Source organism: Perca fluviatilis, chromosome 22, assembly GCF_010015445.1.
Source record: "Perca fluviatilis chromosome 22, GENO_Pfluv_1.0, whole genome shotgun sequence".
NCBI lineage: Eukaryota > Metazoa > Chordata > Actinopteri > Perciformes > Percidae > Perca > Perca fluviatilis.
Genome location: NC_053133.1, coordinates 20,589,001 through 20,605,405, shown reverse-complemented (window position 1 = coordinate 20,605,405; position 16,405 = coordinate 20,589,001). Strand labels below are relative to the sequence as shown.

The window sequence follows — 16,405 nt, the reverse complement described above, 5'->3', positions numbered from 1 at the left end:
AAACCACCAGCTCTTTGTTTCATTTGCACGTGTTTTTTGTTCCAGCTGAGTTGGGCTTTTGGAGATCTATTATCGCTTAAAAAACACTTGAACTCAGAGAACCAAATGAGGGCATACTTTGCAATGAATGCAGTGGTACAAAAAAGGCTTTCGCTGATATCTCACCCAGAAATCATTGGAAAATATTAAATGTGCTATATTATTTCCTGTAATGGGTGGTAGAATAAAGTTGAAAAAAGTACTCAGAAATCTTAGAAGCAAAACACACATTACACTTCCTTCATTTTTTTAAGGTTATGTTAACCGCATTCCTAACCTAACCTAATGTTCTCTCTTTATCTTTGTGACTTTGTTGCATTTGTATTTCCAGTAAATATTTTACGAAAAAAAAAAAAAAAAAAAAAAACAGCCTTCCTGCAAGGTGTGCACCTCCCTGCTTTACTCTTCATCAGAGCTGGGGGCTGCTTCTGCGTTGGATACCAGGATCAATCAGGCTCCGTTTTTTTGTTGTCAGCCTATTTCACAGGCCACAAATGGGTTCCAGGCCCAGCTTTAAGATTCAAAGGCATGCAGTGCTTCTCATGATAATCCGAAGCGCCGGCAATCGGTTTACCGCTGATAGTCCAGGCCCTGTCTGGCTGCTGCACTCACCACTGGACAGCCATGAAGCAGAGTCAATTTGCAGTCCCCTGGGGGGGAAGACATGTTCAAGTTTTCACAACAAGTCATCAATGCCATTTTAAGCCAGTACTGTCACTCAGAGAAAAAGGAGACATTGCAGGAGTTTGGGGTTTTGCTCCTGCTGTCGCACTTGCAGGGTCATGGGTCAGAATCGATAGACCATTATGGAGCATCAAAGATGATAGAGAGTCCAACAGCTATAGCTAACGGGGGAACAGAAGCCAAGGTTAGCTGCATGAGAAGACAGGCTGGGTGGGGGGAAAGATGTAGGTGCATGGGGCAAATCGGAGGGAGGAAAGCAATTCTTCGGTCTTTAAAAGAGCTGCTATTCCACGGCAAATTAAAAAGCCATTATAAAGATTACATGGCGGCAAACAATGTCAGGCAGATTAGCATTTAGACGGTGGCTGAGGGAGACACTGTGAGGAACACAGAAAGGTCTGGTAATGAGCTCTGCCATGGTGATTGTGGAGATTATAATTATGAATATGATTCCCTTCTTTATTCTTATAAGAGTACTTTAAATCCGAAGGGTCAGACTAAAGCTCAGGGAACACAATGGAGAGTTTCAGAGTAATAGAATCTTCAAGTGGACATTTCATCCTGTGAAAGGTACCAAAGGGATCTAAGCATGACTCGACTGACGTTTTTTTTTTTTTTTTATTAAATATATTCTTCCCTAAATATATTCTTCCAGCTGCAGAAATGTGACAACTGAAATTGGTCTTTGCTTTCTTAACTGTATATTTCACTTTTCTATTGCCTTCTCCACTGCCTATGCTGCAGTATGAAGTGAAAGTGGAGTGCTTTATTCCATGTGTGTCACTACTGCTACCTGTCAGTGTTATGGAACATGAATTTATTGCGGAGCCACACAGCCGAATCAAAGCTGAAGGGGTATAAGAAAAGCTGAGCTGCTTGAAGGTGAGTTGGTGGTGAAATAAGCACATCCATTACCAGCATCCGCTCCTGTCCTTCCTCTTTCAGAGAACTATCAGTACACGGTTCTGGAGTCGTTGCCGGTGCAATCTGTGGTGGCCAGAATCAAAGCGGCCGACGCTGATATAGGCTCCAACGCAGAGATGGACTACAGGATCATGGACGGCGACGGGCCTGGCATGTTCAACATAACAACAGATGAGAACACACAAGACGGGGTTATCATCCTTCTGAAGGTACTGTATATAAAAACTGATAAAAACAAAGACAGCCTCTGGTTTTGTCAGAAACTGAAACCTTTGTACCGTGACTTTCTGCCTATAAATGGGACTACACCCTCCCTCCTGAAAGTCAGTGAGACATAGGGTAAACATTTTCCGGCTGTTGGGTAAAGCCCTGTACTTGAGCAGCTGGTGTGGCATTGAATATAGCTTGGAATATTGACTGAACTGGTGTGACTACTCCACATACAGTTACAGTGCAGCCCGCCATAGCTGAATCCTCTGTGCCATAGAGCTCCATTGTTATCAAAAACACATCAATGAGCCACACTGTTCTACTTGATGATGTGTTTTTTCATTACCATTAACCTGAGCACTGCAATATATTTTCATCCCACATACATTGTCATGCAGCTGTAAATATTTACTAAAGCACCAAATGTCAATTCACCTGCAGCTAAAAACAGTCCCCAACAAATGCACTATTAATTCCTGTTTGAGTAACATTTTTTTAAGACCCAGAGTGCTCTTCTGTTTCAGTATAGTGTTTTCAAGTTTTCAAGTATATACAGTATTTAGTTGGAATGAATGGACATGCGACTGAGTGCACAGACATGGTGGGGGACTCAGAAATTATTAAGAGATAGAATCTACCATTGTTGGTTTTTCTCTTTTCACGGGATTTGGCAGCTACAGAAATATAGAGTAACTCCAACTTTGGACTTTTGTCTTTTTGGATCTATAGTGTATTGGATAGTACACTCAGTGTGTAATGTAATTATACTATTTCATATGCTTCTTTACTGGAAAATATGAGGACAACTGCCTCTCCTAGTTTCCCTTTCCTTTCCCCTTTTTACCCATCTCCCCCTGTTGTGAAATGTCCCCTGCATCTTTGGATTAAGTGATAATCACTAGTGACAAATCAGCATTGATTATCTCCAGCACCTTTGATCGGAGTTAACATTCCATGGTCACTTAAAGGTTTACTTCCACAGCAACTCCAGACTTCACAACAAGGCAGTATAAGGATCGTTGTAAGGATTGATGAAGGAAACAGACACTTTACCACTTAAAATATACTCCTCTCACCATAGGAACCAAGATGCTATAAATAATGTCATTGATATCCACCTACATGAATCAAATAAAACATCTCAAGTTAAATGTGTAACAAAGCCACTTATTCATTTACGCAGGAAATCCGTTGCACATTCTTGCCTCACTTTTGGATGCTCCAGTGCTCATGGCTCACACGTTACATTTCATGGTTTTAAGAGCGACTGGAAATGGGCTCCTCAGGCCACATGGATGTGACCGTTCATTGCTGCAGCTCTTTTGTGGGAGAGGGAGAGCCATTTTTGGACACTAGCAGCCTTGTCAGATTGACCAATTTGATCCTTTGTTTGTATTGCACCAAACTCAGACAATTACAACATCGGAGAGAGTCACTGACAACGAAAGTGTCAAATCAATGTTCTCCCGCAGTATATTACATGTTGCAATGGGGAGTTCGATAAGCCAGACAAAAAGGTGAAATGTTTCACAAGCCTTTTTTTAATTCCTTTTCATCATGTTGTGTGCCTTTCTTAATATCAATCGTGTTTTTAATGCATCAGCAATTTACTTTGTTTAAATCTGACTCTGTGTTAAATTGAAATTGCTCTTAATAATCCACATTAACTGGGATTACGGTGTTATCTCAGCATTGTATGAATGATTTACAGATTTACATACATGAACTGTTCTTTAACCCTTGACTGACTAAGAAATGTGGAGTAGCCATAGCGGTGTTGTCTTAAAATCAATTCCAAACAAAGAACTGAACATTTTCTGCCAACTCTCTTATTTTGACAACAAAATTGATCATGTCATGTTTTGTGTATTCTGTCTCCTCCAGCCTTTAGATTTTGAAACAAAGAGCAGCTTCTTTCTGAGAATCGAGGCCACAAACAGGAATATTGACTCCAACTTCTTGAGCTTGGGCCCATTTAGCGACACAACATCAGTCAAAGTGATGGTGGAAGATGTGAATGAGCCACCTGTCTTTTCCACACCGCTTAGCAAGATGGTTGTTTCAGAAGATGCTAGAGTGGGCACATCAATCGGAAGAGTCTCTGCCCATGACCCAGACAACTCCAACAATGCCATCAGGTACTAACGATTTGCCCACATGCTATTTCATAAATCTCTTAGCCAAGTAACTCTTCCAGTCATAATTTGCTTCAATTCAGAAAATTTTATAAAAAAATAATTTCCCAGAGATGTTTTTTAAGAACAATGTGTTCTTAGAATCCCAAATAAAGCTCCCAAATCAGAAGAATCAAGAAGAATAATGTGCTCATAATCCATTTAACTGATCCACATTATCTGCAAACACAGAATCCGTGGACCCCCTAAGGTCCCCCATGTGGCTGTCGTAAAGATAATGCCAGATGGTGAAAGGGGCAAGGAGTGCAACATTTGCAAAAGTGAAATGCCATCGTGAACGAGAGAAGGGCGTCCTGCTGGAGGGTCAAGGCTCAACACTTGTGTCGTGGCATTTGTGACTCAAAACAAGGACTCACATTGCCAATCTGTGCAGTGTCACTCTCAATATCCCAACCAATTATGCATAAATTGAATGAATATTGTATGGTATTCAGGCTTGGTCTGTTAGGACTGTTAGTAATCTTAATCAGAAAATCAAATTACTGCACCATTGTGCCTGTAAATTGCCTCTTTTTGCTCCTGACTGTTATCAGCGTCTGCAATATATTTCACTACATCTGTTAAAATTAAAATTATTGTGGAACTAATGCAGCCACAAGAGTCAAATTACATTGCAATAATACCCTTTGGATGTAGGCTAATTGAAGTTGTAATTTCTTCTAGAAATATGAGTTGCTGTGTATTGAAATGGTTTGATCCGTGTTGTGTGCTGAGGGACAAGCAGACAGACCTCAATTTGATCACAATTTAATATGGTTTTGTTTTACTCGTGAATTTGTATAAGTACACACTTATGTTAATTATTTGCACTTTTTAGATTGGAAAACATCTTATATGTTATATAAAGTTTTTTTCATTGATGATTGATTGAAGTTCTCTCTGTATCAACTGGAAATCTTCAGTGTGATTGCTGCACAGTTTGATGGAAGAAAAATATCATAATCTTCTCTCACAAGTAGAAGAAACACTAAAATGTCAAATCAATACCACTATCAAAAAGCAATTTTTTAAAAGTATGTTGGCTATATGGTTGTGTTTTTTTGTCCAGGTACTCCATTGACAGAAACACAGACTTGGAACGCTTCTTTAACGTGGACGCTCTCAGTGGTGTCATCAGCACAGCCAAGCCTCTGGACCGAGAGGCCAACTTGGTCCATAACCTCACTATCTTTGCCATCGAGAGCCGTAAGTTTACTTACAGCACACACCACCAGTCATGTACAGTAAATGTACCAGTCAGAGTTGACCGTTCGCTAAAGCTCTGGTGGGTTTGTAGTAAGAGTGATACTCAGCATTTTAAGAGTTCAGAGGGGGTGGTGTCTTTTTTTAGCCTTGCCAAAACCAGAAACAGAGCAAAAGTGTGGGGAATGGTTCAAACAGTATGTTCATCTGCTTTAATATAATGTACAATTGTTAGCATGTCCAGCTACTACACACAGTAGTAACCAAATGTTACTTCCAAGGCCAAGGAGCATTTCATAAGCTAACTACATTCATTAGTGGGGTTAGTCTGATTTTAACATACTTATAATACTAACGTTGGGACTAAGTAGCTAAGTAGTAATAAAGAGAAATGTTTCTTTGTATGTCTTCATGAATCACAAACTGGTGAAGATGCGAACCCTAGGCCAGGGTCATGCAGATTTGGTCTTTTACCTTAATCATGCATGTAGCCATCAAGTACATATTTTAGATTCATTTTATAAGTTAAATAGAAGCTAACAACGGTAAAAGTCATGAGTTTTAAACCAACTAATGGAGTTAATGTTAGCTTAAATACCTATCTAGCTACAGCTGATAAAATCTGCTAGCATCCGTTGTCATTTCAGTCTACAAAATTGCTGGCTAGAAATAAATGGTTTGCTTTTTTCTACTTCTGTTTAAAATTGAAGTCCCATTCAAGAATTACTAAGAATTTCGAGAGTAAATCTGCCACCGGGGTTTAGAGAATGGTCAGTTTACTTGTTAGTGTCACTGTAAGAAATTATATGAAACCTGAGATCCTATCTGTCCTGTTATCCTCTCTATAATGTGCCATAGCCTTCTGTGCAGAGGGCAGTACAGTTGTTGGGGTTGTTGTAGGGCTGTCGGTGAATGTTAATTCATGCACAGGACGGTCGTTTTGACCCCCATGTGTCCCTGAGCCGTGGGGACGAGATGCTGACTAAGGGTGGGCGATCTCACCCACTGGTGAACTATGTTAATGTGATGTGAAGAAGTGCCGCCTGCGTTTTTGTTCATCGCTCAATGCTCGAAGGACACAAGTGTCTTTTTTTTCCCCCAACCTTCGTATGATTCCATTACCATCATGCAAACACAATGGACAACAATCATCAGCACACGATCCACAGAGCGCTCTTGACAGCTGCGTCACATCAGTGTAAGTTAAAATAGACAACCAGCTTGTCAGCCTGGCAGTTCCTCTGCTTTCATATCTTCAAAATCAACACTGAAAAAGGGTATTCATTTTTCTTCAAAACCTTTTTATCACTCTTTGCTTCAAAGATGTGTTTTTATTTACATCTAACAGCACACAGACGCACTATTTGGTTGATTCCTGCATGTGAGCTCTTTCCTGATATAGCAACAAAGAGAAGGCAGCATATAATAATAGCCATATGAAATGTCACAACACTCCCTCATGCATGAGGTACTGGCTTTTGACACACAGTGACACTCGGGCGCTGTTTCCAGCTGAAAACATCTTTGAGTTCACAGACTGGCTAGAGAATCCACTGCCCTGTACGTCTGATGATAGTATTTATAGTAAATAGATTCTTTGTAACTGAAGAGTGTGCAGGGACTCTTCGGTTGAGGGATGTTGTGCATTTGAACTGCAGTCACTCACATTTCATCCGCTCTGGCCAGACCATGGCAATGACAAGAAGCCTGTGGCCCGAGGCTTCGCACGTCCTTTCTATCACCATCAAATCAGCCGGCCAGAATGTCAGCGCGTCATCTCTGGCCGCGATGGCGGCGACGCCAGGCTAAATCATCATCTTGCACTCAGACGCAGCACTTTAGCCATCAGTGTGTGTCAGGCAGACAGAGGCGTGAAGCCCACAGTGCAAGATGGCTCGTCCGCAAACGCAGCCTTCCCCGACAAAAAGCCAGCACCGAGTGTAATGACTTTGGCTGATCCACAGCAGAGTGGGTAAGGACGCCAGCTGTTGGAAGCACACTGCATATTTCATTACAGCAGCAGTTTTTTCCCTCCTCCTTTGTGATTAATTAAAACACATGAGAAAGATCAATATTCCATAAATTGGCCAACTGGATCACAGTAAAGTTAAGGCAGAATTGAAGTATTTAAAAGAAAGTTTGCTGAAAGCTCTGACATGAACAGCGACTCTCTTCTCTCTCTTTCTCTTTCAGAGGACCCAACCCAAATTGGAAAAGGCATCGCTCTCATTACAGTGCTGGACATAAATGATAATGCCCCGGTCTTTGCCATAGATTATGAAACCCTCCTCTGTGAGAACGCCATGCCAGGGCAGGTAAGACCCAAGAAGAACTCTGCAGTCGGTCTAGCTTTCCATCCTTTTTCTCTCCATGCTCGCTTGAAGTTAGACTCACAAAAACAGTCTGCTGACTCTCTAAGCCATTAAAACTCTTTCTTGTTCCTCAAAACAAGTCCACTGTGCACATATCCACCTCTCAGCTCGAAGTCATTCTAGGGAAACAGCATCATTAGGAGGAGACACATCCTTAAGATCTAATAGCAGGTATTGTAGGTGTTACCATTCATTAGAGATAGAGTTACTCTCATTCCATACTTTTCAAAGCAAACTAAATTAATGACAGTGCTTGACTCTGCCTGTGGTCTTAATCCACAATAATATCATGCCGTAATGCGATACTTCATGCTGGGATGGATTGGTGCTCGGCCGCAGTTTGACTTTTCGTTGTGAGGCTTTGTGTAATTAGATGATCACAACAGTAGGGCAGCAGTGCAGAAAATGCATCACAAAATCACCAACAGAGAGATTTGAGAGCTAGAAGATTTGGTGATTCGGGAAAAGAAGGAGGGAAAAAAAGTCGTCAGCCATGCATTGCATTTTTCCTGTGTTTAGCATTTGGCCTCATTGTTGCTAAGTGACTTGTGTGTCCGTGGCAGCGATTTGTATGCTCTTGGCATTTGGAAAATACAATCAGAGGTGGAGGGTAAAAGAGGCGTGTAGACCTGAATAAGTACAATTGATCAGAATGATGCATTATATTGGAAAATGGCTATTAGGCCCTTTTAAATATGCTATTTGCATTCATATTTCTGAGTTGTTTGTCACCGTGCACACGGGAGGCTGAACAAAAATAGCGAATGACTTCATTTGCAAAAATGAATGAAATCGTGTGTGCATTTTTTCCGTGTGCATGATGCTTGACCACAATGTGCAGCCTTACAGGTGAAGCTTTCGTGGGTTGTTGCTGTGTTGTATTTTCTGTGTGTTTCTTATTTGTTTTGTTGACTTAAAATCGCCAAAAAACTAAGTGAAGTTGAGTACATACAATTCAACCTACCTTAAGGTATTTTGAGACGAGCCTTTTGGTACAGAGCTTTTGCTGCAATAAACATTGCCTCTACATTGCTTGCCATCATTATTGAAAAGTGTGTTTCTACCACAGTTGAATGTCTATTTTTGGTTAATGATGGCACTTATCTTGAGATGAGTGTTGTTTCTCAGCAATATCACATTTAGAACAACCCTAGCAACCATATATCACCCATCAATATATCCTGACTTTCAAATTCAACAGATAATTTGTACATTTCTCCCCACTGGCGCCTGATAAATTATGGCACAGAGCCTATGACAATACTGAAACAAAGTAATTCCCCAACAATCAAACCGGCCCCCAGGACATAGCAACAGCCATGGCCCATGACAGCATCATCAGCAGGAAAAGGTACAGCAAATCTGTAATTACTCAGCTGAAGCAGACAGATTGCTTACTCAATGCCAGTGATAGCTGAGCTGTGAGGTCCCCCCTAGGTATAGCTAGGAGCTACGCTGCTGTACAGCGAGGAGCTGTTGGTGACGGAGGCCTATGTCCTCATCCAACTGGCGAAGAGATGTGCTGCATTCAAATTCTGTCCATTAAGTCTTAAAGTGACGCAGTCATAAAATGAGCTGCTATAGGTACGAGCAAGTTTTGACATTCTTATGGTTTGTTAGTTAGTTAGTTAGGGACTGTTATTTATTCATGGGGTCACCAGAGGAGTTTTGTCAAAAAGTCAAAATAGACATGACCCTCCCCTCGCCAAAAATAATTTTTCTATGACCCTCCAAAACAATTTGGAAAAAAGGCATGATCCTCCCCCAACAATTTATTGATACCTTCTGCACTGGTTTGCGCTTGGCAAAGATATACAGGTTACCAATGATTTTTTACAGCAATAACATCGTGATTTAACCTCTGCATTCTCATCTGACACATCATACTCCTCTGTTATGGTGTGCTGGCCATTTCAGTAGATTTACTCACTAACATTGTTGGGGAAACACAATAAGCATGGAAACTAAATGCACACTTCCTGCATTACTTCAAATACTACGTTACTCCTATAGTAAACTAGTATTCACATGAAATAAAACAATAAAACATTGAGACCATTCAGCAAAGCACTCTGGGTAACGTTCAACACACAAACTGGTTGCTATGGACTCGTCACTAGGCTTCCTCCACTTCGCCGTTTAAACAAAGTGGAATAAACGTAAGTCCAAATCTACACAAAACCCGCAATCAATTAGTAAGCTGACATCAAATGTGGCATTTAGGAAACCTTTATTGCAACCTTGGCACGGTAAGATGTCCAGACTAGCAACATTCATTGTCGTTTTTTGCATCCTGCTGCTCGCATCGTCAGCCAGGAAATATTTTTTTTACTAAAGCAGTATATGAAATCAGATGTATTACCTACCACCATTTAGTTGTTTTGTGTTATTTAGCTAAGATATTTATAAAATATCTGGTCATGCCATTATTCCACTCATTTTTTAAACAATGCAATTATCCGTTTCAGCCAAGTTTCAACAAGGGGGGCAGTGCTCCCCGTGCCCCACAGCAAACTCATGGGTCAGACACATCTGGTAGCAAAGGAGGGCCGAGACTAAGAGCTACATGGAAAAAATATGCACCAAATAAGCCACTTTGAAATTTTGCTGTTTCTATGAATACATAAGTTGAGTAAACTTATGTATGACCTCAACAAAGAATAAAGACATGACCCTCCCCTATTTTCCTCCGGTGGTCCATTCCATAAATACCGAACGGTCCCTTAGTTCGTTAGTTTGTTTGTTAGTTAGTTATGTTGCTGGAAAAAACGACACGAAATTACAACAAAAAGACGCTAGACGACTAAAAATAGACGGAAAATGACCACTAAGAGACACAAACGACTTCAAATAACACAAAATGACCACAGAAACATAAGACGTCTAAAGAATAGATGCAAAACGCCTACAAAGAGACACAAAACTAGCACATAAAAACATTAAACGTCTAAACTAGATGGAAATTACTACAATGAGATACAAAACAACCACATAGAAACGTAAAACGTCTAGAATAGATGCAAAACCACAACAAAAAGATGCAAAATGACTAAACTCAAATGCAAAACACTCACAAAGTATGCAAAAAAAAATGCTAATTTACTAAAAATAGACTCTTTGAGACTATTTGAGTTTGGACAGGGTTGGGGGCATCTTACATGTCTGTGCCCAAGGGCCCATTGTCTCATATTCCGTCCATGAGTTAGTTAGTTAGTTAGTTAGTTAGTTAGTTAGTTAGTTAGTTAGGAACTTTGCTTGGATTCACCACACGTAACATAAAAACAAGAACAAGATAATTGAAGATAGACATCCAGAACAGGATTTTAAAGATAAATGTAATTCTGAAACATCATTATAAGATACAAACAAGCCCTGGGTACAAGATGTTATCCCTCTGTGCTTCATCATCTCCTTCACCCTATTGTCAGAGTAAATGACTACAACAGACAAGAAGCGCTTGTTCACATTTTTATTTTTCATAAAATCCAATTTCTATTTAATCCCATTCAAATACAGCCTTCTGTTTGGGCAACACTGAAGTGCACCAGTGGGATTGCACCTTCAGACTGAATAATGAAGTCAGGCAAAATGGAAATTTCATGAGGAAATTTACACCCCAAAACAAATAAAGAGCAAAGGGAAGGAGAGAGGTTGACATTTGAACGCAAACCCAGTTTGAATTACAACTAGCTGTCGGCTAGCAGACAGACTGGGTGGACTCGTAACCTGTCAGATGTGCGCTCCACCATCTCCCTGATTCCTAATTAATTGAAAATGCTCCTGTTGTGTACTGTATGTCCGGCTGGAGCAGCGAACAGTTGTCTGCCTCCCTGGAAAGCTTTGTTAAAAACCTTAGGCCGCCCACTAGCTGTCACGCCCATTGGCTTATTCACAGCTGCGACAAAGATGAAATAATAATAACTGCCAGTTGGGGACGGGGTTGACTCTGTGGCTCTGTAGCACAGATTAACAGGGAGTGCAGGGATGGAATAACCTGCCATTTTTCAGGCCTAATTAAGGCCGTCTCGTGGCACTGGCTCTCTCCAGAGATGCCACTTGTTACGGATCATCGGTGCGTCTGTCTTTTGCCATAATATTAATTGATATTATGATGGGGTGGAGGTTGCAGGGGGAGTGGGGATATTATGGGGGGGCACGTTGTACAATCACTTCAGTGTCCCCATTACATACATGAGTGGACTTGGCATTGTGCTTCTCCCCTGCCCCTCCCTGCGCTCCTGCAGCATCCCTGAGGAGGGTCAACATCCTGCAGAGATTCATGAGTGTTGGGGTGGTCAAGAACAGGGGTTTTCAAAATGTGAGAGAGCTGAAAGGGGGGTTTGGAGGGAGAGGCGTGAGGAAAAGATAATGTCTGTGAAACAGACGTTCTACATATGTTCTAAAACAAAGTTGGTTTTGCGTCGCAATATGCGTCAAACATTTTCTCGAAGTCATAACTCTGATTCGGATTTTCCATAAATTAGCTTAGAAATCATAGAAAAAAGACGCTCTTTATAACTCCAGAATTTCCCGAGAATCATTAGGATTTTTTTAAGTTTTATTCAGTATCAGAATTATCCAGTGATAATTGTCTGTATATCCATGGGTAAATTCCAAACAGGAACTTCTGATAGCTAATTCAGCATGACTTTTAACGGTGCCATTTACTGTACCATTATTTCAACAAATATAGGCTAAAGTTGTAGCCCATTGCAACACTATACTTCCTGTTTGCATTCCATAAATGAAGGAAGCCCATTGGAACTATTGTTCCAAAACTTAGTGCACGATTATCCCTCAAATAAAAGCAAAGACAAAGAATAATTATAGAATGAAGAATAACCCCAGATCAAAACTGCTTTACTTACCACCTCTTAACTACTACCTTAACTGTCAACATTAATCACACAAACAACAAGAAATATCTTCACACCTCCAGTCTTCATCCAAATTATCAGTTTACTATATGTGTTATCAAGGTGGGAGATGAAAACAGATATGTCAAGGCGCAAAGGGAAGTGGAAGACATCACCGTGTGGCAGCATACTGTCTGTTCTATAAAAAGACAGAACATGGAGAAAATTTAATATCAGATCTCACCAGGAGATCACTTTAGCCTCAGCCGTTTCGGCTTGTCAGGATCATGCCAACAAACGTGTTAAAACAAATCTCAGCAAATGATTCAGATAATCGATGTGAAATGAGAAAACCGGCTTATAAAGAATGAAAAGAGATTCAAAGATGACATTTGTTGAATGGTACATATTGATTGCCATTACTTATTATTTGTGCGTTTGTGTATGTGATGAAAGCAGGGTGGGATGTGTGAACGCTTGCTGTTGATCCGTCGTGTATAAAGTTACACGTGGCACATGTGGGTGATGTTTGGGGCGTCGATGTCATAGGCAGGGTGTAAAAAACCGCACCCACTTCTTCCAACCTTCCAACACAACCCCCCGGTGACAGCTGTCTTGTCACTATGGCAACGAGTGCAACCTTTTTGATCCAATGCTTATTTATACTCTTAGTTCAACTTTTCAACTGCCTGGCTTGATCTTACAGTACTTTATGACTCATCAGGGTGACTAGCTGATCGTTACACTTATAGACAATGAGACAACACAACACTTCTAACTAAACTCTAGATTTAACAGAAGTAAAGGAGTAGATTTTAAAATGCAGCGCAGTGTTTACTTTGCTGGTGTCAAAAAGGGAAAAGTGTTATTCAAGCTTGTTATCTCTCAGATTTTTCACACACCAAAGCCTCTCAGCTAGTAGCCATGCTACATTAGCTGACATTTCTTTCCTCATTATAGAGGCCACATTTCTAACTGTCTCTCCAGTTAGAGTTTTACAGACACACCGCACAGATGCTTTGTGTCATAGGTGCAATGAATTATGGTCATTGTAGTTACTAACATACTTCAGCTGTTTGGGAGAATTAAATCTTGATTGTTTGAACTGCACACTGGTGAGAACACACACATTTTAGTTGGCAGGATGTTATTTGTGGATATACTGAGTGAACAGTCAGTATTTGGTCTGTGAAGTTTCAGCTCAATCATCCAGGTGGTACAATGTCTGGAGAAATGTGCGTCCAAATTACTAGACTGAAATAAAAAAAAAATAAAAAATACAGATTCAGATTCAGTATTTGGTTTGGAATTAAAGACAGCAATGTTTTTTTGACGATAGCTTAAACTCATCAGTATAATACCCATGGATGGATCAATGGAAGGGCCTAACAGGTCCTGGCCCAAGGGCTCATGGGGCCCCTAAGCCAGAGCCTCTGTTTTATGTCGCTGTTATGAACTATGCATTTCTTGTTTCATAGGAGGCCCATCTCTTGCAAAAATCAGGGGATGTCCTTTTTATTGCTGATATAATATTGTTTAGCCTATTATCGTCATTTTTTAAGCAAGAAAAGCTTGTGTTGGCTACAAATGTCCATTCCCATTAGATTAACAGAAACTGGTTGATAGAGGGCGGTAAATTTAGTTACTGTGCTGTTGGCTACCTGGCCTGCTTTTACGCGTCCGTGCCTAGGGGCCCATTGTCTCATAATCCGGCTGAAATAATACCTGAAGTTTCATATGAATACCTTTAGAGTAGAGAATAAACGTAAACAGTCCTTAAAAAATATTTATTTTTCATTTAGCAAACTATGCTACAGTGTTCACTGGTCATTCGTCAGGGGATTTTTAATTATAGGAAAACAGGTTTGACACACTAATTGAGGACTGCTTTAACATTATAATCATGCTATTTTCAATAATTTATTGTTCTGGATTGCTCATCTCATCTAGGCAAGGCAAGGGAATTTTATTTGTATAGCACAGTTCAGCAGCAATACAATTCAAAGTGCTTTACACAAGGCATAAAGACACAGTCAAAAATTCATACAAATTGGTAACAGATAGAAAGCAGTTCCTGTTAAACAGACCAGACCAAGGTTACATCCCATGACAATTATGAACATGCCCACAGCCTCAAATGTCAGTCATAAGATAATGTTCCTGCTTCAGCTTCCAGACTGTAGTTAGCAAGCAAAGAGGAGAGTTTGTTTTACCTCCAAGGCAGAAGTTGATGCTAATTCCAGCAGCATTTCTTCATAGACACACTGAAACCTAAACTGTACATTAACTACCACTTGACAACTATTAATTTCTCCTCCGCTCCGATCGGCAACAGCTGTCTGCTCTTAGCGCATCAACCATCACGTTTCTTTTTTCTTTCTTTCTTTCTTTCTTTCTTTCTTTCTTTCTTTCTTTCTTTCTTTCTTTCTTTCTTTTTTTTTTTTTTTTTTTTTTTTTTTTTTTTTTTTTTTTTTTTTTTTTTTTTTTTTTTTTTTTTCTCTCTCTCTCTCTCTCTCTCTCCCTCTCCCTCTCTCTCATTCGACCATACACTACGGCAGTAGTTCTCAAACTTTTTGACATCAAGGACCCCCAAACTGACAGAAATTAGACCACGGACCCCCATTTGATTAGATTTTGTCCCAGGGTCCCCACCTGATAGGATTCTTGCTTTTAGATGTTTTATTACAGAAAGTCTATGAAAGCCATGACCAAAACAGTCATACATTCTGTCATGACCCCTGGGGGTCCCCGGACCCCACTTTAAGAACCATTGCACTACGCTACTCTTATGACATATTCATCAAACTGTGTCAACACCCTATTTGGTTGTGAGTATGAAACCTGTGATAAGGGGTCGCAAGTTAACATTAGAGGTAGATCGATAAATCAGCCAGGTCGATATTATCTTATTGCAGATATATCAGCATCAATATATATGTCAGCTGGTATGTAAGGGGAGTACATACTTTGTCCACCACAGAGCCCCCACTAGTAGATTTTTCAACTGTAAAATGTCCCGCCTGATATGTATCTTGGTCACAATTAAAATTAAAATAAAAAAATCAGTTTATGTTAAAAAGAATAATATCGACACATACATAATTATCAGATTTTTAAAGCTATAGTGCGTAGTTTCTGACGCCCCCATGAGGAATTCTAAGTACTGACAACAAAACTGTCGGTGCGTCCACTGGATACAAGCCTTCCGTGACCGCACACCCACCGCCCCAAAGGTTTTCAACACACAGCATATATCTTTGTATTTAAGATAAAAGTGAAAAATGTAATGCCTGTCACTGCAAGTCGACAATCTTTGCGGTAGCAATGAATATGAATACAGAAATGTGTGTGCATGCCTCTGTTGTTTGCACATTCTCCTACTCCCCCTCGTCCTCCAAAGCGACAAACAGAGACACCTTTGTCCATTTATATCCATCAGTGATCTGACGTGCAGCTATGTGTAAACTCCAAAAACCTTTAATTCTGCAATTCAGAAGCCTCCTCAGTCTTGCCTTCCACAGTCACCAGTCTGCCGCTGCCGTTAATGTCTTTCAGCGAGAATTTATGTCTACATCCATGCCTCTCTCCTTCTGTCTGCTACTCGAGCCATTAGAGAATTCCCCACCAAAGGTTCTCGGGAACGCCTTGCATCAGAGCCACACTAATGAAAGGCATTATACATTACAAAGTGTTTGATTTAAGGATGATTTACATTCCTTTTCCTCAGCAGAGGGGAATGAAACCCTTCCTAGAGATAAGCTCCGAATCCATCTGCAATATTCTAAGGACATCAAAGGGTTCAAATTGTGTATAGGATTCATCGGCGGTGTAAGAACCACAAGGAAAGGTTTCTATTAGATGTGAAATTTCCATAACAGAGTGAGAGGCATGTGAGTTATTGTGATCCCAGAATCAATAGCAGCTTTCATGATGTGCAGCCGTG

At 40.4% G+C, this 16,405-nt stretch overlaps 1 protein-coding gene across 4 annotated transcripts in view; it reads left to right on the top strand.

Annotated features, from left to right (window-relative positions):
• Positions 1-16,405, top strand: part of LOC120552510 (cadherin-7-like) — a 160,044-nt gene that overhangs the window by 126,846 nt on the left and 16,793 nt on the right. For all 4 annotated transcript variants that reach the window (XM_039790630.1, XM_039790632.1, XM_039790631.1 and 1 more), the window contains 4 exons: positions 1,669-1,856; positions 3,742-3,995; positions 5,101-5,237; positions 7,428-7,549. In XM_039790630.1, the coding sequence (XP_039646564.1) occupies positions 1,669-1,856; positions 3,742-3,995; positions 5,101-5,237; positions 7,428-7,549 (701 nt within the window). The remainder of the gene's footprint in view (positions 1-1,668; positions 1,857-3,741; positions 3,996-5,100; positions 5,238-7,427; positions 7,550-16,405) is intronic.